The sequence below is a fragment of the Monopterus albus genome, unplaced genomic scaffold (genome assembly GCF_001952655.1).
Source record: "Monopterus albus unplaced genomic scaffold, M_albus_1.0 scaffold58.1, whole genome shotgun sequence".
Taxonomy (NCBI): Eukaryota; Metazoa; Chordata; class Actinopteri; order Synbranchiformes; family Synbranchidae; genus Monopterus; species Monopterus albus.
In genome coordinates this window covers 1,731,167-1,754,484 of record NW_018127938.1, presented here as the reverse complement: position 1 = coordinate 1,754,484, position 23,318 = coordinate 1,731,167, and the positions used below count along the sequence as shown (strand labels likewise).

Here is a 23,318-nt window from a genome sequence, read left to right as displayed (position 1 = left end):
CAACATTGTAGGCTTTACATAAAAAGAAAAATAAATGAACTGAAACAACATTTGTAGGTATCATATAACAGATCCACATGCACACTGGATATGGGACATTGAGGGTTTGGCATTACACTGGAAGATACTTTATGACTTTCATTTACATCTTTTATTTTACCTTTAAATGTACTGCGCAGTGCAGTTTTAACTGCTTTTTGGCACTGCTGTAATGTTTCACTGACTATGGCCTCATATCTTAAAAGAAGCCGTTCCACTATTTTCATTGGTTTTACCATCAGTAAAAAGATTAATTATTACCCTCATAGCAGTTAAAGAGAACCCAGGAATCTGCTGGATCAGCTGTAGGACGTGACAAAACTTGAATCTGTGGCTGAGTCTGTAAGACTTTAGATCCTGCAATCAAAGGATTATTGTCCTGTGTGGTAGAACTACAATGGCATCCACACTGCCCTGGTTTTCCACTAACTCTGAGCTGGCAGGTGGCCTGCTTTAGGAAACTAGGGGATTACAGTTTTCACAGACAGTCTCTATCCTGTTGAAATCCCGTTGAGCAAAACATATTTCCTACCTGTTTACTCATTCTAAGTCCTTACCCTTAACCAATAAAAAGTCTTACACCCCCAATACACCTGCTGCTATTACTGCACCCTAAACAGAAGCATTACAAACACTACTTTCTATATTTTTAACAGTAAAATAATGTCTATTAAATAGGTTGTTTCTGTTTTGAATGCGCTAACCCTTAAATGTGACTCTGTAATGATCACAACATGAAACCAAGCTGCGGTAGGTTGCTCACGTGATGTGAGAGACGCTGGTGGTGACGTGGCGGCGCGCTATTGGACAACACAACATAGGCGCTGGCCTCACAACACAGCGCCAGCCCTGGATGATGAGGATGGTGGTTATGATAATACTGATGATGAAGATAGAAAGAAACTCACAGTTAATTATAACGTGATAATTTGGGTTTATTTTGTTTACTTTTAATACATGGCTACTTGAAATTTGGCCTATAAACCGTGTCCGGAAATGCCTTTACCGAAATCATCAGCTGAGAGAAAAATCCATCAGAAATCCAAGTGGCAACCTTCAGACTCATTCATGCTTTTTAAAAAACCATTACAATAAAGCAAAATTAGCAACGACTCTCATGGTGAACCGATAAATTGTGTCAGCAATCATCTCAACGTCTCGTCTAGCCTAGAATAATAATAATAATAATAAAAAAACACCCGTGATAAAAATAACCCAAATGATGTCATTCATGATTCTCTTGTGCGCACGAATAGGCCCAGAACTCACAGACAAGTTTGTGATTTTAGATGAATTTGTCTCCTCTGTGAGAACAAATGGAGGAGGCTATTTCCGGTGGAACAAGTGCTTAATGATGGTAATCTGTCTGTCCATCGAGCACAGATGCACTATGGGTGGAAGTGGTAGCCTCATATTATGTAACGTCCACACAGAGATAATGATGCACTGCTCTTCCCAACCGAGATAAGACAGCCCATAAAACATGTGCCCTGAAGCACATCAAATAAATATGATCACCCCTGCAGACAACTTTACCTTTCAGAGCGCTTTCTACCATTCTCCCGGGAGCGCCGTCTTGTGCCGTGGTGGAGATGCGCTTTGAACCCCGGGTCCGCTCCCAGCCACCGACCTTTGATTTGTTATTCGCTATCAGTCAAAGGTCAAAGCGTTAAACGTCCTATGATGCACACTCTCCTAGAGGAATTTGTCGGTAGCCACTAGTTTACCTGTTAGTAAGCGCACCTCCAGGCTACGGCATCATCATATAATCACATTTTGGCATATGGGCAACAAACAAGGTCCCGCGATGGCGATTGGTAGATCTGTAGAAGATGTGGATAAGTGTAAGCAAAGCAACGCCAGGTGGTGTGGGTGTTCGTGTATCCGCACAGCAGATACTGCGCTGCTCAGCGCGTCCTGCCGCTGAGCCAACCTGGTAAACCCTGGAATGGATTTCAGAAACGGATTAACTATATTGTCCTCAGTTTAATGCAGGGAATCTCTTTTCACAAACGAGAGCTGCGGTAATTGGGAAGTCAATACCGGGGATCTGCACCACAAGAATTACGATGGAGATTAAAACTACCGTTAAAACAGCGTAATTTTCGAGGTCACAACATGACTGAGCACCACTTTCCTACAGCAGAGGTCCCCATACGACGACAATTACATTTTGAGGTGCAGCTGTGCTGTATTTCAACTTTTGGACACACTGTAATAATAGTCCTTACACAGTTGAAAATACGGTCTCTCACCTAAATCCACAAACAATGCTGCACCTTATGTCCAATGTAAACACAAAATAAGATAATCCATGAGATTGGTGCAGGAGTTCCACCCAAGTTCTAATGCATATAAAGTTTATTTGGAGATCTGAGAGGATTAGACAAGAAAGGAAGCTACAGGTAGGATTCCTGCAGTATGTGCCTGCATGCACGTATACTGTATGCACGTCCTCAGGGAGAATACAGCACAGCTGTTATGTGAAGTGCCAGTTTGCACACCCCTCCTGCTGCTTCCTGTTTTTCCTCACATGATTTGAAAGATCAAGCAGCAAAAAAGGGAGGAGCAAAGTTTTCCCATTATTTTGATATTTTCTGGACAAAGAAAAGGGCTGGCATGTCCATATGTTACAGTAAATATCCAGAGTTATACAAATATGACAGTCAGTCAATCAGACAGACCAGCTCTAAAAATCCAAACACCACATCTAAAAACAATCATTTAGAATACAAATACATTTTGCTAAGCATATTGTTTGGCTGCCCCATTGGACCAAGAAATATAGATTAAAAAAAACAAAAAAAACAAAACATGCCTGGCAGTCACACCAAAATAATCATCTGAACATGTGTATGGATGTACAGTATACAGTGTGTTGCATGTCAACTGCTCACAAGCAGCCATGAGAAAATAGTTTTATTTCGCTTGATATGTATCATGCTTGAACAGCATGTTATAAAACTGGGAAGAAGAAAAAAAATCATGTTACACAACACACACACAGCAGAGAGGCGTGTAAGACTGTGACCCTGCATCCTGGACTCAACTCTGGGTTGTCATAATTTAGGTTGTAAAACAAACTCGTCCAGATTTCTAGATAAGAGCGCCGCACCACCCAAAGTGGGATGGATGCCATCTCTACTAATCAGACCAGGTTTTCCCCAAAATGTTTTCCACTGGTCACATTGGGTAGGGGTCCAGAGAAAACTACGGAGTCCGACATTGTTTTAACAAAGTTACACACCGACTCAACATTAATTTTAGTGACCTCCGACTGGCGAAGTCGGGAATCATTAGTACCGACGTGAATAACAACCTTACTGTATTTACGCTTATCCTTAGTCAGCAGCTTCACACTGAAGGCACTGAAGCATGCACAAGTTGCTGACATTTTGCATTTGTCAACCAAGCAACAAGTATCAATCACTGAAAGTCTTTGGTCTTACTTCTACAGTATGATAATCAACTTAACTTAAAATGGTTCAACATACAATGCTCACTCTACAACCAGGACCCTAGATAAGGAAAAAAGCAACTAAACCAAAAACATCTTTAAAAACTTGATACCTTATAAGACTTTTAACATTTTACTTTTGATGCCTTCTGTAAGTTTGAAAAATATGACGCTGAAAATAATTGTGCACCATTTTCACAGAGTTCAGTGTCACATTTTTCCTGTTTATATTTTGGTTTTATATTCTTGGAATGATCGTACCCCTCTGTTGTTCAGTGGTTTCTAATGAATACAATATTGAAATTGGAGAGTTATTATAAAACAAACCCTGCATTGTGCATTTGCTTTTCCTGCTGTCCTTTGGTTTTGCTCTGAACCAGCTATGAGTTATATTCAGTGTGTAGCGATGAGAACAATTAGAAAAAGCAAATTTCATAAAACACTGCTTGATGATGAGTATTTGTGTAAAGTTAAAATTTACAAAATGATCAGTTTTGATCATTTCTGAGAACTTAACTATGATATGTGGAATTCAGCACAATATACAATATAAATCTCTTGTGTGAGTCACAAACCTGTTGGCAAATGAAGGTTTTGATCAGTGTCCTAGTTCATTAATGTGGAAGCTGAAAGCTGGTACCAAGTCCAGTGTGTAGAAACATCAGCCTGCTTCTTCTGGTGCGTTCTTGATGTTTCCCTGTGGTCTTTTCTTTCAGAGTAGTGTCAGTGTGCCTGAGTTTGGCAGGTATTTGGTAATTGGTGTGTGTGTATCTTGGTGCTGAGGAGAGAGCTGATGGAAGGCCAAATCTGGTCCGTGTCTGTATCAGAAAATGAATGCAGGATTCCCTGTGACCTGAGCAAAGAAACAAAAGAACAAGTAAGATGGCAAGACGGTTGTAACTACAGTTATTATAGCTTCTGAATGGTTAAAGCATACTCCACTTTTTCCATTTACTGACTTGTATAAGTCTATGACGGGCTTGGCCACATCCTTGTAGTGTCTGAGTCTGACCATCAGGGCTTCTGGCTTGTCGTCATCATGCTGAATCAGAGGTTCCCCAGTGATATCGTCCTTACCCTGAGGAAGGCAACACAAGGTCGTCCATGTGTGCAAGGATGCAACAAAGATAACAAAGACAACGCATTCAAGTATACTAGTAAAATAAAAAACACACAGCAACTTATACACACTTGCAGTCCTGGAGCTCATATATAAAAATATAAAGTGTGTTATAGCCTTCCAGCCGATATGTCACAATTCTTTTAATCCTAGCTTATAAAATGCCTTATACAAGGACACTATCATACATCCATTAGTTCACATGGCCATCTTACAAAACCCCTGAGCACAAATGTGCCACTGTTTTAATCTGCAGAGTTTTATGAGAGACCCCAGCTGTCTGATTTGAAGAGCTACTAAGATAAACCTTTTTGGGAACTGCACTGAAATGGAAATATTATTTTACTGTATTTAGTATTCAGTGAACTTAAGTGTTATTGTTACTCTATATAAACTTGTCATGTTACATGAATAATTTTCATGCTTCTTTTTCTTTTTACATCCTGAAGGATGTATCTCTGGCTATCCAGTTTTGTCCAAATTATCCACCTTTAACAATCACTTAAGTAAAATTTCAGACAGCACATCTCCTGCCCGAACATAGTGGCTGCTGTCTTTTCTCACATGATGGACAATATAAAAAGTTGTAAATATCAAGCAGAATATTATAAGTATGTAACTGGTATATTGTCACTTCTAGAATTCTGAGACCTGCACTCGAGGTGGTCTGAAGCCCATGTTGTAGACTCTACCGCTGGGTGGATGGATCCAGCGGTCACTTAGTCGCTCTCTCAGAGTCTCATAAGGAATGTTGAGGCTGATGACCAAGTCAAGCTGATACAAGTTGTTCAAAGCCAGGGCCTGTGCCAATGTCTGGGGAAAACCTAGCCAGAGAGCAAAGACAGGAGGCAGAACATGTGAGACCTCATCAACCAGGAACAGACAGTTTGTAAGTGTTATACATCGACATATGGCTTCACTTTTCTATCATCTACATTAGAAACTGTCAGTCAATAAAACAGAAATAAATGTGCCAAAGAAAGGGAGGGCATTCATATGGAAACTCAGTATATGAGTTAAATGATGTTTATCCATTATTTGGCACTGGGGTCCAATAAACATAAGCAACACCAATTTCCAGACCTAGACTACTCTTAGCACAAAGCATCCCTTGAACGCTATCCTCACCCAAGCCCCAAGCAAAGAGCTAATATGTGGTTTGACACACAGCATCTGCATTGTATTTGCTCAGACTAAGCTGTGGCTGGTCCAACTGGCTTGTAATGGGAGGTGCCTTTGAGAGCCAGGCCCACTCAACTGTACAACCACTGTTCTACCAAAATTGTCTAACAAAAGAAGAATACACTACTAATAACCCCAGTGAGACAATACCTATAATTATTCAGGCTAACTGTTACCAAACAGTCACTAGCACTAGCAGACATTTCAACTGCTGTGCTAGCCACCAAAATTTAAAATAACTCACCAAACCTTTCAGACAGCTCACCAAATAACTAGCCAAACTTTAGCTTCCTTTTGTGCTGCATCAGAATCCACCTTGTATTCACTCCAACAAACCAGTCAGACTTCTCCTGTATGTCCTTATGTTAGCATGCTCATGCTAAAGAATGTGCATTTTAAAGCCATGATTATCATTATGAATTAATAACATGAGCATAATATCATTTATGTCAAAAATAGGCCATTTCACAGTTTGATACTATAGATACATGATTATTTCCTGTTTAAATGTTTGCTAAAAGTAGTAGCTGACAGCAAGCAGACTCAGCGAGTTTCCAGTTTTCCAGTGAAATGGTCTGCTGCCATTGCATAATAAACAAGAAATGTCAATGAACTTACTGAAGAAAGAATTCTCTGAGTTACGTACATCAGTGGCTGTGGTAAAAACAACATAAGAGTCTGATGTCACACCAACAGGCTATACCCAGACACAGTGGTCCTTTGAGTTAAATGCTAACATCAGCAAGCTAACGTGACCACAATGCTAACACACTGATGTTTAGCAAGCATGGTCATTATCTTAGTTTAGTTTGTTACAATACTAACATTTGCTAATTAGCACTAAATACTAAGTACAGCTGAAGCTCAAGGGCTTGTCATTAGTTTGGCATTTTGTCATTAAAGTGATGGGAATATTTTAAATTTGACTAACCAACACTACCACGTTTACATAGCCACATTGCTAAAATGACTTTTAAAAAGTGGTGAAAGTAGAAAAGCAAAATTAAAAGTGCTGATGTATTTTAGTCACACAAAATACTGCATATTTTGGGAGGATATATTTAGGCACATCATGCAAATCAATATTCTGCAGGCACTGATAACCCAACCAGGGTCATGAGATAAACAAGCTGAACTGAGATAAATGCAGGCACGTGTGTGTGTGTGTGTGTGTGTGTGTGTGTAAAAATAGCCTTGATTTCTGTTCACTTTTCTCTTGCTAAATTACTTGTTTACTGATCATATTTCAAAGTTAAACCAGATTAACACCAAGCAGTGGGTAATATTTCACTGTGAAAAATAGATAGTAACCTCCTGTACTTTTTTGTCATCTCAGTTAATTTCATACTTTATTCATGGCTCAGACTTAATAGGTTACCAAATAACTTCTTCCTCAAAAAGAACACACAATATTCTATTTTACATCTTTCAAACCACATTTCCATTTTCAACCAGTACCTGTATGTTTGTATAAACACAGGTATCTATATAGAGGTCTGAAACATTATGTAGCACATGCACAAAAATGGACAATATATTTTACCTGTAATATGTAATTAGATTACACCATGCAAATGGGATGATCTCCATCCAAATGGGAGATAAATAAACCAGCTTTTTCATTGACTTACTAGTGTTGTCAGAGGTCAGTGATCCGAAGCTTGGCACAGAATGTTTATAAATTATAAACTGTGAAACTTGAACCAGAGATTAAACAGGGACAAGGAACTTGGGTGACCCTGCTAATGTAAATGAAAAAACTGTCTTTGATGGATAAGTTAGATCATATCTTTTGATTTGAATCTGATGTAAATTATCTGATTTGTTAAGTAAAATGTGAGAGCATGTACTGCACAGATCTGCTAGTACTGGACTCAGTTCTTCAGAAGACTAATCATTCACACATGTAGGATCATATAGAGCATGCTATATTGTTCCACTTACTGTAGATATTCTTCAGACAAGTAAAGGGATGCACTGTATATGGCACTTTGGAGGCTATGTTTTCTAAAATACAGAAGTGTGCTTCCAACTGTCTGTGGATTTTGGAGGGTGGTACCTGGGATGGCCAATCAGATTTAAGGGGCAGTTGGCAGTTCCCAGCACTGGCCATGACAGCTGCATTATGAAGAATATATTCACTACAAAGAAACAAGGCTGGAGGCTGCTGTTTGTACAGCTGACATGTCATAGTGCATCAGTAAGACACACACTCTGATTGTAATACAAACAAAAACCACAAATTTTTCTCACCATCCAGCAGCCAGCTGCAGCTGTTCAGCTGTTCCAGTCTGTGTAGCATCAGCCTGGTCATCACATGGTCAGGCACTAGCATGTTTCTTTCTACGTAGGTCTTCACCAGCACGCCTGCCTCTGATATGCAACAGACAGGTAAAAAAATAGACAATGCATGTCTGGTTCTGGAATTCAAAATAAGACAGGTGGGACTGTTTTATCAAAGGCATGATAAATTATGTACCACTTAAGAGCACCTTGTTAATGTAACTATATCAGACTTTAAACACTGAAATGGTTTAACGATTACTGCAACATTTCCTATTTAATTCATCTAAAATTACACTGGAAACAGTGGGGATCAATACCCATGTCAAGTCTTTGAATTCATTAAACACAACAACTAAATTCCCAGGTTTATAAATCCTCTAATTTATTTTAAATACAAGATCCAGCCAGTCCTAACTTTAGCCTTCTAACACATTTCAGTTAGCAAACTAAACATGGCTATTTTTACTTATGCTGTAGGGCAGCGCAAGGTATGTTTATTTACATAGCACATTTTCATACACAAAGGCAAATCAAAGTGCTTAACACAACGCACGCCAATAGCTGAAATATTTAAAATGCACAATGGATGAAACATTAGAACAGGTACTGAACTCGATTTTATCAGCAGTAGAGGCTACATGAACTTCAACGTGCTGGAGATACCAGCTGGTGAGGTGAGTTTGAAGAGACATAATCAATGGGTTAGAGTGTCGATATGGGGAATTTATTCTAATAAAATATTTATAGGACGTTTTATCTGAAATAATACTGAGTCACTGTGGCGTCATCCAAATTTCTCTCTGCAGCTTGGATTGAAAATTAAAGGTTTACCGTTAAATGATTTTCTAGGAAATGCACACATCTCCAGATGCTTCGTTCTACAAATTTCCCATGTTTTTAAGCTATAATAACATTTTTGCGACCCCTTTGGATCAACCTTTTTTCCTGGAGACTCCTCTTGACATCAGAGTACCGACGTTTGGACTACCGTATACGTTTGGATTTATCTTACCTGTATCTCCCTTTAAGCTCTCTCGTAGAAAGTGGCCACCTGATAGATACTGCAGGCCAAAGCTTTGCGCAATCCTCTTGGATATCGTTCCTTTCCCTGAGCCTGGTGGACCCACGATAGCAGCTCGGAATAACTTAGCCATGTCTTCTTAGCTGCTCCTGTGAAGCCTCTGGGATGCGCAAATGTTAGTTTTTCCCGTTTGTGCGCGAGAGACCGACGTAAACTTAATTAAACTCTTACTCAGAGTCAGGCATCAGTAGTCAAGACTGGTCCAAAGCGTGCGAGGCTTATAACTAGTGTTGCCGATGTAAATTTCAGCTTATCTGTGGAGTCTGTGATTCTTTGCACAGAGCCTACTGTCTGCGCGCACTGATATCCTGACTCGGCCCTTTTCTTTTTTTTTTTCTTTCAGCTTTCTCAGAGAAACATTGCGCTTGTCTACGTCTTTAGAAACAGACTTTTCTCTCCGAATGAATGACGGAATCTCCACAACGCCCTTATTTCTGCGCACGTTAGCCTGAAAAAAAAGCGGACGAGTGATTAGCACGAATCTCGCGGGGTAAACTGGTTCTTGTAGTTTTTATACAAGTGATATACAACTGTAGTCTGTTGTCATAGGTCAATGGCTATGATTTCCATAATTTTACAACAACAGCGACACAGGAAGCCGTTCTCACGAGATTTTTCTGCCTATCTATCTATCTGGGCTTATTGCAAACTGTTTGGGAAGCCTAATTATAAAGTTGTTTTGACCTGAAATTGTAAAAGTGGAAGATCAAATAATAGTCATGCTGAGACTTGTGATACAGCCTGTGGGTTTTCTAGAAACAGTGTCATGTTTTATAAAAAGCCAGAAAAGTCAGTCAGTGTCAGGCGGGTCCATAAAAACACTTATATTTGGTTTCCAGTGGAGGTAGACGCATGTTATAGCCTACCACATAAAATATTTTTATTAGAAAATTTGGAAACAGGCTATTTCATGTAAGCCAAATTATCAGGAAAAGTGCATGATGTCTGGACCCCAACACTTGTTGACAACATTTATTCCAGATTTTCTTATTGCTCACATGTCTTATAGTTTGCATTGCGGGCGGCAGGCGCAGAAAAGTGCACGAGTCGCTCTCATTCCGCGCAACATTTGCGGACGGGAGGGATCGAGTGAATACTTGTTGCGAGTCATACGGCGGCGGCGGCGTGTCGGGGCTGTCAAACATTGCGCCCAGTCTTCAGTCAGTGGAGTAACCAGGCTAATCCAGCAGACAAACAACTCGGAAGATTAACCTTTTTTAGCCTTGTGCAGCTAGTTTATGTCTGTACATCCGGAAGCGTGTTTTTGAAATCATGAGCATTTTGTCACATGGCTTTGGAGAATTCAATAACAACAAAAAATGGCGACAATCACGTTGCTCTGTGTGGTCTTGCTGCGTCATTTAAAATATTCATGTAAACACGAGGAAATAAACGGGGAAATTGCAGGTAAGTGTGCTTAATTTTTGTTACATAATTAATACAGGTTGAACGTGATTAAGAATAAATGATTATATTTAGATCCTTACAGCATGCTGTTTGTTTTTGCCCAGAAAAGGGGTGTGTAGGATGCAATGCTGGGCGTTAACGTTTGGCTGCACAACAGTCACTACGAACATTGCAATTGTGTTTTAGTCGCTTTTTAAAGAGAATATTTAGCGTAATGGAAGCAGGTATGTATGCCATTGTGAAGTGACATAAACAACAGTGTTGTTTGGATTTGGTCAACTTTAGTTTATTTTTAGAAAACAGCAACAAGCTTGGGCACGGCTTATATCAGTTCTCTCGGCGTTTCTATTCCTAGGCTTTAGTATCGGGATCGTTGATCTGTGTTCTTGTGTTACCTTTACCGGTAGTGGGTTAAAGGCCAGTCCCCACTTATTTACAGGGAAGATTTGTGCAATATGGACGCGCTTTCTCCACATTGGTCACTGTTAATAACACACGCAGCGTTCAGCACTGACAACGTTTTTGTCCTCTACCCTGTTTAGTTATTGAATATGTTGCTTTGCCGTGCACGTCTGACACAAACATTTCTTGGCCAGTGCCCTGTGCAGCGGGTCTAATGGAGTTGTTTACATGAAGTGCGGAGGCGGGGCTGGTACGTCGGCAGCGACGCGGGCGAACTGCTCTAGATGCTCCTCGCGCCTAGGGGGCGGAGCCTGCGGGGAGGATCATAACAAGTCTGACGTCTTGACATCTGACGCCTTGTGGTTGGTATGAATAATATTCGGCAGTAAAACAAACAAACAAAAAGAATCTCGTTGTCTCTACTGAAACCTTGCAGGAACGAGGAGAAGGGAAAACATGTTTGTACCAGTAATTTCCTGACATGAAACATTAAGGAGTTCTCAGTGCACCAGAAATACTAAGTGGCCTAACTTTATATTGAGATTGCAACATAGTGCTGAACATATACAGTGATATTTAAAGTTGAAAAGCAAACATTTCCCCTATTTCCTCGATCTGTTGTTTGCAGAGGAGCTAAACTATTGCATGTGCAGTATTAATAAACTGCTGCATTTATGTGGCATTGTTTCCCTTTCTTTCTATCCATCTATAAGTTATTTACGTACTTATATTATTCTGCAGATTCATCTTGTAGTTTTAGCTACTGTATGTTACTTGAAAAATAGTAAACGAAAACAACTGTCATGTTGGAAGTACAACTTGCATATACTTTGTATTAGATAGCAGCAAATGAGCTACAAACGTGCAAACAAGAAACGTTCCCGTTGCAGCTGTCAACACAGAGCACAGATATTACAAATGGAGCAAAGCCGTGGACTGCTAGATTTGACAGGCTGCCCTGGTTCAGTTATCACAGTGCTGATGCTGTCCCCATCGAAGGTACAGTACTGTGATAACTGAAGGATGGCTGCCAACTTGACACTGGTGCTGTGGATCAAAGCTTGTTCAGCTGAAGACCTGGAGGAATAAAAAAGAAGGTGGACAAGTGTCAGTATGTCAACAAAAACTGTGTTGTGCTGATTTAGTACAGGTTGCAGCATATTCAAAATGTGTTCTTATTTAAGAAATGACTTCCCTTGTTGAATCGGTCAGTAGATGATGGCATGCTCAATGAACAGTGACATTAGTCTGCTATTTAAGTGTGTAGAACATCAAACTCAAATCTGAATTGATCTTCACTACACATCTGTCTTCTGCTAAGCTATAAGAAATAAAATGATTTTCTTTGAATATTACAGGCCTTTTCTAAAAAATCTCTGCTCGGTAGAGCTTTACAAATAAAACAGACAAGTGACTGAAGTTTCATTGTGATCCGTTTTGATTCAATTCAGTATTTTATTTAAGCACTTTCCAAAGCTTTACCCTTTAAATTCCATTTAGTATTAAAACTAACAGACATCATGACAAAGAGGAGTTTCTAACTTCTTTTCCTATGTAGTGTGCTTTCTCTTTAGGCAAACCTGATTATTCTAATGCAGATTATCTTTGTAAAGCTAGATAAGCCCTAACACTGCATAAATAACAAATTTAGAAAAACACCATTCTTCATTCTTTTTTCTTGACTCATCCAGAGATTTCATACTGACCTATCTGCTGCTGGGAGTATTGGTTTTAAAGGCACAAGCCAAAGGTATTGTAGTCATGTACTATTCCTCTACATTGCTGTCAACAGAGGGAGCTAAAGATCTATTATTAATATGCCTTGTGAGTCAGATAGTCTGCAGCTCTGTCCTGTTGTGTGATCTGTTTGTGAAACAGTAATAATTAATGTAAGTTAAGTCAAAACAAATGTAGTGTTCATTTGCCATGATTAAATGTTCAGTGTTGGGAAAGCTTCTTTGACAGCATAGCTTTGTAAGCTACCAATTACTTCTTACTGGAAGAAGTTGAACTACAGCAGAGCTACCCTTTGGAAAAATCTAGTTTGGTTAACTAAAACTACTTAGAAAAGTAGTTCTAACCACTTCAATGTTCAGGAGATAAAAATATGATACAAAAAGTCACATGCCAGTAAAAAATGCCACTTAGTTGAGTTTATTGCCTGAGGCCTAAACAGTCTTCAATTTGCATGTGTTTAGACAGTAGGAACAGCTTGAACACTGGTCTAAATAATGGACCTATCTTTTTTTTTGGAGCAAAATCCTTTGTTTATATGAACCATCTCAGCCTAAATTCCCAGCTGAATCCAGTTTTAATAATACAAAAAAGAAGCACTTATTCTTTGTTATGTGATTGTGTTTATAGATTTTATTCCAATAAAATAGAACTATTCCAATTGATGCCAGACTCCTACACTGTATATGATTCATACCAATGACTGCTACAGTCTCCATTTTATAAATTGTTTAGTCATAGTTGTTGTTTTAATGACTGCTTGGTAATTCTCAAGATATCAATATTTCATAGACTTCCACTGTGATCGATTATATCAAAACGTTGAAACCTATCACATTTTCAGAACATTAGTTTAAGTAATACATGCACAGTCAGAGTCATGCATGATAAACCACAGGTCCACCTGTCCTTAGTATGTTTCACTGAAAGGGCATATATACTGTAGCTGCTGTGGAATTCCCCTAGAGTCATGATACATATTTTGTTTTTGTCTCACTCTAACCTCAATTTGTTCAGCTCATCTTGAATCACATGTTTTTCTAGATACTTTGGGTAAAGCATATTTCTTGATAATAAAATATGAAAGGTCAGTGAGGTTTACATATCATGAAACAATTTCATGATAATATACTCAATTACTGTTTTTGCAAACCTCTAGATCTCCGCTTGCCCTTAAGGGTTGTGACCATGGGAAATTTCTGTCACACTTCCTTTAATGCAAGGCAATATATGATTACTGGGATGTGGCCTGGGAAATCCCTCCCTGAAAATGAACCACCGCTTTTTTTTTGTTTGTTTACAGAAACCTTTGCATCCTTGTTCTTTTTTGCAGGAAGATGGTTTCACCTACGTTGCTGTCCCTTCCCTGAGCTGTGGGAACAATAGACCAAATGCCTTATTGTTGATCAGTGCTGCACACCCTTGGCAATAATTTCAGTCCCACTATTTAGCATTCTTCATAAGCAGCATATCCTGTTAACATTCAATAAACATCTGCAGTTGTAAGCAGATATGGGTTTGATATTTTGTGTATAATTAATGTATTTGTCAGCAGTTATGAGTATGCTTTAGCAGTAGCTGGTATAATCAGAAAATAAATGAAAAAGAAATCAGAATATTACAACCAGTGGCAATTATCTAAAATATGTCTTGATTTGAAAAGTTACAAATAAGCTGACAAATATTGTACATTATTAGACACTTAAAATGTCCTTATAGCTGCATTAAAATCAATTATATTGTATTCTGAACTATTAATTGAATGTTTCCATACTTACAAACGAGTATTTTAAGTAAAGTGTTCCTTTAAACTTAGGTTATAAAGAGTCTGACCTGCTGTTTCTTGGCTTTAAGGGGAGAATTGTTCACATATTATACATGTTTCCTTGACTTATTTCTTCAGGGTACCTGATTTACTCTACATTAAAAGTGGAGGGAGACATATCACATCACTTGCAAAGGAATCCTGTAGAAGTGTGGTGATAAATTATTACTTAATGGTTAAACACATGGAAACTGGAAAGCATTCACACAGTTCCCTGTCAATAAACGATATTGAAAAGGACAGTTATGCAAATTTACAACAGATGGGGATACTGCAGCAGAAATTACAAACGTAGGCTATAATTATATGGTGTAGGGTTTTGGAATCACTATCATTAAGATGTTTTAGTATCTAAAACAAAGACCTGGAAAGATCTAGCCACTTTTTGCCACCTACGGAATAGCAAAGATGAATGATATCCCTTTGCGCTACAGTGTTCAGAAGGTGTAAACGACTATGAAATTCATAAAAGTGAATTTGTTCCACCTTTTTATGTACAAAACAAAGTACAGATTAACACATTTTCTTTAAAGAAATGTACATACTATTGACAGGGAAAAGTGGACCTGAAACATTTGGGATTCAGTGATACAAAATATTTCTGCATTTGATTTCAGTTAAAGAAAGGGAAAAAAAGATAACGCAGTAGTAATATGAAGGTCATCATGATTTAAGGCTTGTCAGACAGAACAACTTAAATGAGGGTTTTAACTGTGTTGTGACCGTTCACAGTCTATTTATACTTATAACAAAGAGGTACAACAATATTCATGCAATTCTGCAACAAAAGTATGAACTTTGTACAAGCCAGGGGATTCCATTAGGTTCAATGAAGCCCATTAATTGGTCTTGATTTCAGTGTTCAATTTAAAATATATGATATTGAAAGCTGTTTTGTTCCTCACCTTGCTAATTAAGATACTGTAGGCTATTGCTTGAGTTCAACAACAATAAAACAACATCACATAAAATACATAAATTTGCACATTAGTTCCCATTTTCCTTTTGGTTGCTTATTAAACTGTGCACACACATGCAAAATAAATAGAAATAAACACAAGTGAAGTATGAAGAGAAGCGTTTCTCCAGCTGAAAATTTACTTTATGCAGGATAAATGTGATGTAAAACCATGAGGGCTACATCTAGTGTCGTATTTGGAAACAGCAAATGTTTTCTATTGTAACACTCAAAATAGAAGTCCAAATTGATATAGCTACACAAAATGTAACATCTCTGATGCTCACAGTATCTCGGATTAGAATTTACCCTATCTACAGATAACAATGTTAGTGCCTGTGAGTTTACAGCTGATTAAAAAACGGAGGTGAACGAATTTGAGCTGCTGTTTTGTGATATAGCCGCTGTTACTAAGTTTGTTCTCTTGGTGATTCTAGTAACTCAGAACGAACAACAACAAAAGGGTTAAAGTCGTCACTTTGAGTGACGGCCAAACAGCCAATCAGCGGCCGTGTTCTACATACGGCCACTTGCGTTGGTTTCGGGAAAGGGGCTGATACTTTCAGGAAGGGTTAGCAAGAACCGAGGAGTATTGCGTCTCCGCTTAAACAGTCAAACATCACGAATTTACGTGGACTTTTCTCATATTTCTTTCTTTCTGGATATTGTACATTTTTCTTTGGAGGTTTTGGAATCAGACATCCGGGAGGCGATATTGAAAATCCTTTTCGAGAGGAGCGCCAACTTGGCCGAAGCGTCTAATGTACTAAACGAAACGGAAGTAACTTGCCAGCTGTCTGGCTAAGCTTGCTAGGTGAGTATTTATTAGTTCAGTATTTCCTAGGAAAGATGTTCTGTTCTGTTCTGGTCAGCTACCACACACACACTTGTCATCTTTCTTCGTTGTTATCAAGTGGGGACGGGTCTAGCTGCCTCTTGTTAACTAAATGGCTAATAAGCTAATATCAGCCCACGCCAGTCCACTTGGCATGGCATTAAGTTAATGAGACTCCGTCCGTGCGGTGCACAGGCACATAAATGTTGGATTTACGCAGTGCGGGGTTTAAGTTGACTAAATGAAAATGCAACGAGGAATAAACAAAATTCAAGAAGCTCTTACAACATGATGCAATCCAGTCACATCACGCCACCACAAACAAGGGTTTACTATATTATTAAAAAAATAAAAAAAAAAGTTTGAACCATCTCAAAACAAATACTGGATTATGAGATTCATAAGATGTTTCAAGGATGTTGTATTGAATGATATTGTAATTTTTTCCAACTTAAGACAGACTGTCTCTAGTATGTGTAAAAATGAAAGTAGTGGACGACTGTAAAATGTGTACACACTAGGCAGTTTACATTCTTTCATTGTGTTGTTTGGGTGTGAAAGAAAATTGAACTCTAGCCTATTGTGTGTTGTATCTCTTTACTGGAGCCACTGGGTCCCTGCTCCAACACAGTAAAGTTAGATTTAAGTAGAATTGCTAGGTTTAATATTGTTTAATAAATTGAACATGTTAACAAAACAAGTAGACAGTAGCTCCGATGATCATAGTAATTAGTCGATCAAATCAGTGAGTGTAAGTTAATTGGCAATAAGTGATTAATCATTAAGGTATATTATATTTTCCATCAGGTAAAAGTGTTGTGAAGTGTGAATAGCTATATTTTGTTTTTCATTCTCCTTTATTTTAATTATTTTATTTTACTGCTTTTTGAGTTTTTGATTAATTGTCTGACTAAAGACATATCAGGATGGTACTTCGGACACTGAGAACTGATATGCATTTCCCCACAAATTGTTGAATTTTATAGACCACATATGTAGTTTATTGGTGAGAAAATAATTGATTGATTACTCATGACTGAAAATAACCATCTGCTGCAGTCCTATTTTTGATGTAAATGTTGACTGTATGAAAACCCTAGCCCCAGAAAAGGTTAGGGACTTCACACATTTGAAGGAGGTGCTTCTTCCTGGGCTGGGCACACACGGACACACGCAGTTTCTAGCTTTACCACAGCTCACCAAAATGTATCTCAAACAATGACAGAAAGTGCTTTTTGCAGCTTTTCTTGACTGCGCCCTTGACAGAAACTTGTCAGGCGTCGAACTTTTACAGCACTTAAACCACACAGTTGCCTTTTGCATTTTGCTGATATAAACATGAAGTCACAGGCATGATGGTTATGATGATTTTTTTTTTCATCAACTAAACTTGGAAGTTACTTTTTTAATTACTGAGGGGTCATTTTTCATACAAACACTGACTATGGCAAAAGTAAAAAAAAAGGACATTTGAAAAATAGAGTGATAATTCAATTGAAATAATTTTAATCATCTGGAATGTTTAATGCATGGTATAATGACCAAAGTTGAACATTTTTAGTAGTTTGCTCTTCCCATTTTTTAAGCTCAACAGGTTTATTTCAGTTGAATAAAAAAAGGCTCACCTTTTGGTGAAAACATGATATTTAACATCAAAGAGCACTAGATTATGGTTTATTGACCATTTCCTTGTAATAACCAGTGACCTGTGTGACATTGATATTTAACATCAAAGAGCACTAGATCATGGTTTATTGACCATTTCCTTGTAATAACCAGTGACCTGTGTGACATTGATATTTAACATCAAAGAGCACTAGATTATGGTTTATTGACCATTTCCTTGTAATAACCAGTGACCTGTGTGACATTAACACTTTAAAAGCGCACATTTTTGGATGTTTTGAGTTTTGGACTGTCAGACAGAGATATTCGGTTTAATATTATTGAACAGTAAGTTAACAAAACAAAATAGATACTTAATAAACTGAAACCAGATAATTTGGGATTTTTTTTTCTTAGAAATGCTTCAAAATTGTCAATTTGATTATCAAAGCAGTTGCTGATTAATTTTCTGTTGATCAACTAAATGACTAATCGCTGCAGCTCTACAAAAAAGTTGGTTCGTGCTTTCATCACTTGTGAATATATTGCACAGAGTATATATTAATTTCATTTTATATACTCATAGAATTTAAAAAACGCACCACTAAATCACCAATCCCAATACAGGTGGTGCGTTTTTAAAGTCCACGAGTACACATGTATAAAGGCACTAGCACCAGATAACGCATCAATTAGAAGTTCAGTCCAACCAAGATACAAAATCCTGAAAAAAGGCTGTGGGTTCATAAGCTATAGTTCAGCTTTAATTTTAGTTTTACAGTAAGCAACAACATGCATGTTTTGAAATTATATAGAAAAGAGCTGAAGCAATTAGATGATTAATCAGTTTGTCTTAGAACATTGTCAGCAATTTTTACGGTTGCTTGGTCACTGAAATCTTTAATTTTTAAATATTTGCTAACATATATCAAACAGGTAACTGATTGATCTAGAATCAGATTTTTATACTGTCTTATAATGGGAAGCGCAGATGCAAGTGGAAGCAGCATTTGTTCTGTCTTCCCTATAGATTTAATTTTACCCTCCCCTGAATTGTGTCGGAATGACCTCTATCGCTAGTTACATTTTACGCAACTGCGAGGTTTCGTTTTTGTTTGGCAAAAATAATAGCACCTGTTGTTTTACCTTCTTCAAAACAAAGGCGCGTAGTGGGGTAGTATTTCCAATTTCAACATCTATTTGGCGGAAAAAGTTTTTGTTTGCTTTAAAATTCTGGTTGAGACCATAACAAACAAACACTTCTACACTGTGAACATTCCAGAACAACATGGCTCTCTTCATTCTAATTTCTTGTCCCTGTGCAAGATGCGGAGTTGGCTCACATTCTGGGACGAAAGACAAGATGTGTCAATTGACAGTGAGCGCGTAACAGAGGTGTCACTCCTGTGTTAATTTTTTTCCTCCCTGGTGCATTTATTGAAACATAATCTTCACAGACAGCTGTTTAAATGCCTCAAATCACTAGTTATTTTCTGTAGGGTACATTTTTACTGTCAGCTAGTCCAATGAAGACCGTTTATACAACAGTTGTGCTGCTGACGGACAGATAGCTGTTCCGATGAGCCGAAAATGCAGCTCATGCCTCTCTTTCAGAGTTGAGTTCTCAGTAAATCCAAAGCAGACCAAAATGATACTGGCCGATCTTCTGTGTCTTGCCCACTGGCCATTTATAACTGGCTGACAGCTGCAATCGATGATTCATCTGTCTCAACAAGTTTTACTAGGTTATTGGGTGTGAAGCTTTTCTCCCTCAACCTTTTCTGTGTATGTATCAACCATCTACTGTAAAAATGATGGACAGGCTGTTGCTGTCAGAAGTGAATCCACCTAAGGTTGTTCGCCCCCTGGTGGCTGGTTGTGGTATAGGTCATAAATCGCACCTCCTACATGTTCAGCGGGGGTGTTGTTTTTAATAAGTTAATGATACTAAAAGAGGTGTATTTCAGTTGATTTGATGGCTTTGATTTGGAGGTCAGATGCTGTCACTCCACTTCTTGTCGCTACTGCTTGCATAGCGGAGGGAAGTGGTGACACCATGTCCATCATATATGTCACTGCTCTCAACCTATTTCAGATGAACCAAGCAATACATATGTGCCCTGGACCATCACTACCGAACTGAACAGGTTCAGTCTTTTTCCCTGAACCGGTCCACCCCCACTGTGTAGACAAGGCAGTGTGATGTCACTGAGGGGGAGAACTGTCAACAGCTTTTTCAGCTTGCAAAAAAGATGGTCTAATGATTGCAATTGTGGTAGAAATGATGTTACGTAAGTGCTACCAGTCCACACTAGTCTTGACCATTTACGTTGTTAGATGGCACACCAAATTTATAAAAATTTTAAATATAGTAAAGGTGATATATATATATGTGTGTGTGTGTGTGTATATATATGTGTGTATATATATGTGTGTGTGTGTGTGTGTGTGTGTGTGTGTGTATGTATATATATATATATATGTGTGTGTGTGTGTGTGTGTATGTATGTATGTATAGAGAGAGAGAGAGATTTTATTTTAGTTTGTGTGTGTCTGTATTCACTGAAAATAATAGTACACAGTTTGACACATCTTTGCTTTGTGTTGGTGTCAGTGTGCACCCAGCAGTCAGCATTCCAGTTAGATTCCTATACATGAAGAAACATGCACATACACAAATCAAGGTCCAGAGTCCATCTGCTGTAGCCAAGAGCTGTGACAACTCCATAGACAACATTTCTCTCATTTTTTTGTGTGATCCAGAACTAACATGTAGCAGATCAGCGACTACCTCTGCAGGTATAAAAACTACAACTTTTTCACTGGTTTAACAACTGCTGAGTACATTGATTCACTGCAGAGCTTTAAAGTACGAGACAGTGACATATTCCTCATCACTTATCTAAAATCAGGTCAGTAAAACAGTCACTATATCACATTATTTGTATTCATGGTGTTGGGAACAGATTCACTGATGATGTGTGATTTCTCCAAACTGCTCCCCCTCACAGGAACTATATGGACTCAGCAGATCATCATCTCCATCTGTGAGTTAGATGGAGGTCTGAATGAATATCCAAACAACATGGAGCAGATGCCTTGGCTGGAGTACATGAAGGGTCATGAAGACTACTCTCTTCGACCGTCTCCACGTCTCTTCACCTCTCACCTCACCCCAGCTCTCATGCCTCTGGGACTGAAGGACAAGAAGGCAAAGGTATGTATTTTATGCACTGGTGGAAGAAGAATGAATAATTTGTGCCTAAAAGGTAAAAAAAAAAGAACAGAAAACCAGTAGTTAAACTTACAACTTTATAAGCCTAGAAAATGATAATAAATGAAACTGGTTTGATTTAAAGCAACAATATATAGATTTTTTTACATTAATAAGTTTCAAAATCATTTCGATGACATACTGTTTGTAGATTTTGGTACTGGTCTGTATCATAATTTGGATACAGGAATATTTTAAAAGATTATTCACATTTCTGAGTGCTGGAAAGTCTGCAGACTGTATGTGAGCCATTTGTGGCCTAAGTGCATGGCTGCATTCTTGAGCATTTCAAACGCAAACACAGCCGGGGACAGATTCCTTTATACAGTGACAGCTGGGTGAGAGCCTGGTGGCAGAGAATCTGAGCCAGGCTAAAAGCTGTTAACATTTTCATCCATAGGACTGCAGGCAATTTTATTACATTTTGACAGGTTTCAATCTACAGTGTAACCACTTAGACTGAGAATATATTGTCAGTCTATCCAAGTAATGCCAATTTAGAAATTGCTTTGGGTTTTTGGAGATGTGAGTACTCATTATCTGACCAAGCTAGCTCTATTAACAGACAGCTACATCTCATTCAGGGCACATTAGTACTTTAGGTTGAAGCATTTTATCTGAAAATACAAGTAATATTTCAGTAACATGAAATAAAGTGTTCATATCTGATGTCAGAATAAATAAATCAGTGCAAAGTGATATTTGTATAAAATCCTGTAATATTACTTTTCTCTTATGGCTCAATAAGAGCTTTGTCTTGTAAACAAATACACATGTAGTGCTGTACATGAGGATGGATGAAAGCACAAATAGCATTTACCACAGTTGGATACAACCCAGTTACACTCAGCAACTCTAGGAAGAGACTGTCAAGTTACATATTGTTGCTTTAATATTGTAATTTTGACTTTTACAAATTTTTTGACATTAATGGGCTCCCATATTTGGTGTGTACTTGATCAGGTTAAATTCTGATTGCTCTGTTTGTTTCTCAGATCATTTATGTGATGCGTAATCCAAAGGACAACATCGTCTCCTATTACCACTTCAGTGGTGCCTACACTGACCTGGAGACTCCGAAGAGCTTTGACCACTTTTTTGAGCAGTATTTGACAGGCAACGGTGAGGTACCTCAGTTCCACAATCTGGATGTTGATGACCAGACCAAATACTCTGGTGCTGATGAATCTGAAATCAATCAATCAGTTCAATCAAACCAGTCCATCTATGAAGTTAAAACCCCAACAAACCATGAGCATCTGTAGAACTAATCCTTTAGTCAACATGGAATTTCATAATTGGCTATTTCAGTCCAGACCACAGCAGCATGTGAATAACTTCAACTTCAGTTTAAAGTCTTTTTGAATCATGTTGGTTGTGTTTACATACTGTTGGAATAAATACAGTATATTTTAGAAACACATCTATGTAAATCTTATGTTAAGTGATACATTATACAATTATACAGTTGTAGGGTCGTCCTGGTTTGACCACATCAGAGAGTGGCATTCAAAGAAAGACCAGTACAACATCCTCTTCCTGACCTATGAGGACATGATCTTGGTAAGATGTGCTTTTCTCCTCAGACTGTTCATGTGAAAACACTCCAATAAATTCTTTGTCAGAATTGAAGTTTTCCTCTGTTGGTCTCCTGTTTCTTTGTTTCAGGACCTGAAGGCAGCAGTAACTAAGATCTGCAGTTTCTTAGGAAAAAACCTCAGTGAAGCAGACGTTGAGCAAGTTGTAGAAAAGGCCACATTTAAAACAATGAAGAAAGACACAAAAGCCAACTATGAGTTTATACCAAAAGACAAGATCAGTGGAAACTTCATGCGCAAAGGTAACATAACAGCCCTCACAGCCCAACTGAAGCAGTCAGCTCCTGTGCAGAAACATTTCTAAAGATAGTTGGGTTCAGCTTTCATTTTTTTTCATTGCAGGTCAGATCGGTGACTGGAAGAACATCTTTACTGTTGCCCAGAGTCAAAGAGTTGATCAGCTGCTTCAGGAGAAACTCGGTGATCTGTCTCTGACGTTCATTTGGGAATAAACAAAGCAGCAGCATCAACCTTCAAATGTTTGTTCTTTGTCCTACAAATGTACAACTCAAATT

The 23,318-nt window shown here is 38.3% G+C and overlaps 4 protein-coding genes across 7 annotated transcripts in view; 2 read left to right on the top strand and 2 right to left on the bottom strand.

Moving 5' to 3' along the window:
* Positions 1-3,037, bottom strand: part of dnajc6 (DnaJ (Hsp40) homolog, subfamily C, member 6) — a 28,859-nt gene extending 25,822 nt beyond the window's left edge. For 2 of the 3 annotated variants that reach the window (XM_020602749.1, XM_020602751.1), the window contains exon 1: positions 1,576-3,037. In XM_020602749.1, the coding sequence (XP_020458405.1) occupies positions 1,576-1,597 (22 nt within the window). In that variant the 5' untranslated portion in view covers positions 1,598-3,037. The remainder of the gene's footprint in view (positions 1-1,575) is intronic. The other variant, XM_020602750.1, reaches the window with a different exon arrangement.
* Positions 3,038-3,324: 287 nt separating this feature from the next.
* ak4 (adenylate kinase 4) lies at positions 3,325-10,572 on the bottom strand. The gene is made up of 5 exons (XM_020602804.1): positions 9,097-10,572; positions 8,052-8,171; positions 5,268-5,440; positions 4,456-4,574; positions 3,325-4,349 (listed from the first exon to the last, which is right to left on the bottom strand). The coding sequence occupies exons 1-5, from the start codon at positions 9,236-9,238 to the stop codon at positions 4,220-4,222; spliced, it is 684 nt and encodes a 227-aa protein (XP_020458460.1). The 5' UTR covers positions 9,239-10,572; the 3' UTR covers positions 3,325-4,219.
* A 644-nt stretch (positions 10,573-11,216) lies between these two features.
* The window catches only part of jak1 (Janus kinase 1), a 45,169-nt gene continuing 33,067 nt past the window's right edge, over positions 11,217-23,318 (top strand). The window contains exon 1 of one of the 2 annotated variants that reach the window (XM_020602729.1): positions 11,217-11,336. The gene's annotated coding sequence lies outside the window, so the exon portion shown is untranslated. Of the gene's footprint in view, positions 11,337-15,983; positions 16,306-23,318 lie in introns of those variants that run through there. The other variant, XM_020602728.1, reaches the window with a different exon arrangement.
* Positions 20,516-23,312, top strand: LOC109961735 (amine sulfotransferase-like). The gene is made up of 6 exons (XM_020602805.1): positions 20,516-20,843; positions 20,943-21,148; positions 22,201-22,327; positions 22,674-22,768; positions 22,874-23,045; positions 23,146-23,312. Exons 2-6 carry the CDS (start codon positions 21,017-21,019, stop codon positions 23,253-23,255), a joined length of 636 nt encoding a protein of 211 aa, XP_020458461.1. The 5' UTR covers positions 20,516-20,843; positions 20,943-21,016; the 3' UTR covers positions 23,256-23,312.

Bases quoted from the DNA above. Each gene is read 5' to 3' on its own strand.
- ak4 (XM_020602804.1), bottom strand. From the start codon at position 9,238: ATGGCTAAGTTATTCCGAGCTGCTATCGTGGGTCCACCAGGCTCAGGG. The intron at 5,441-8,051 runs GTGAGAAAAATT...CTCTCTGGCTAG, and splicing joins CTGCAGCTGGCTGCTGGATG to GTTTTCCCCAGACATTGGCA. The intron at 4,350-4,455 runs GTCAGTAAATGG...TTCTTTGCTCAG, and splicing joins CCCGTCATAGACTTATACAA to GTCACAGGGAATCCTGCATT.
- LOC109961735 (XM_020602805.1), top strand. From the start codon at position 21,017: ATGGAGCAGATGCCTTGGCTGGAGTACATGAAGGGTCATGAAGACTAC. The intron at 21,149-22,200 runs GTATGTATTTTA...TTTGTTTCTCAG, and splicing joins TGAAGGACAAGAAGGCAAAG to ATCATTTATGTGATGCGTAA. The intron at 23,046-23,145 runs GTAACATAACAG...TTTTCATTGCAG, and splicing joins TGGAAACTTCATGCGCAAAG to GTCAGATCGGTGACTGGAAG.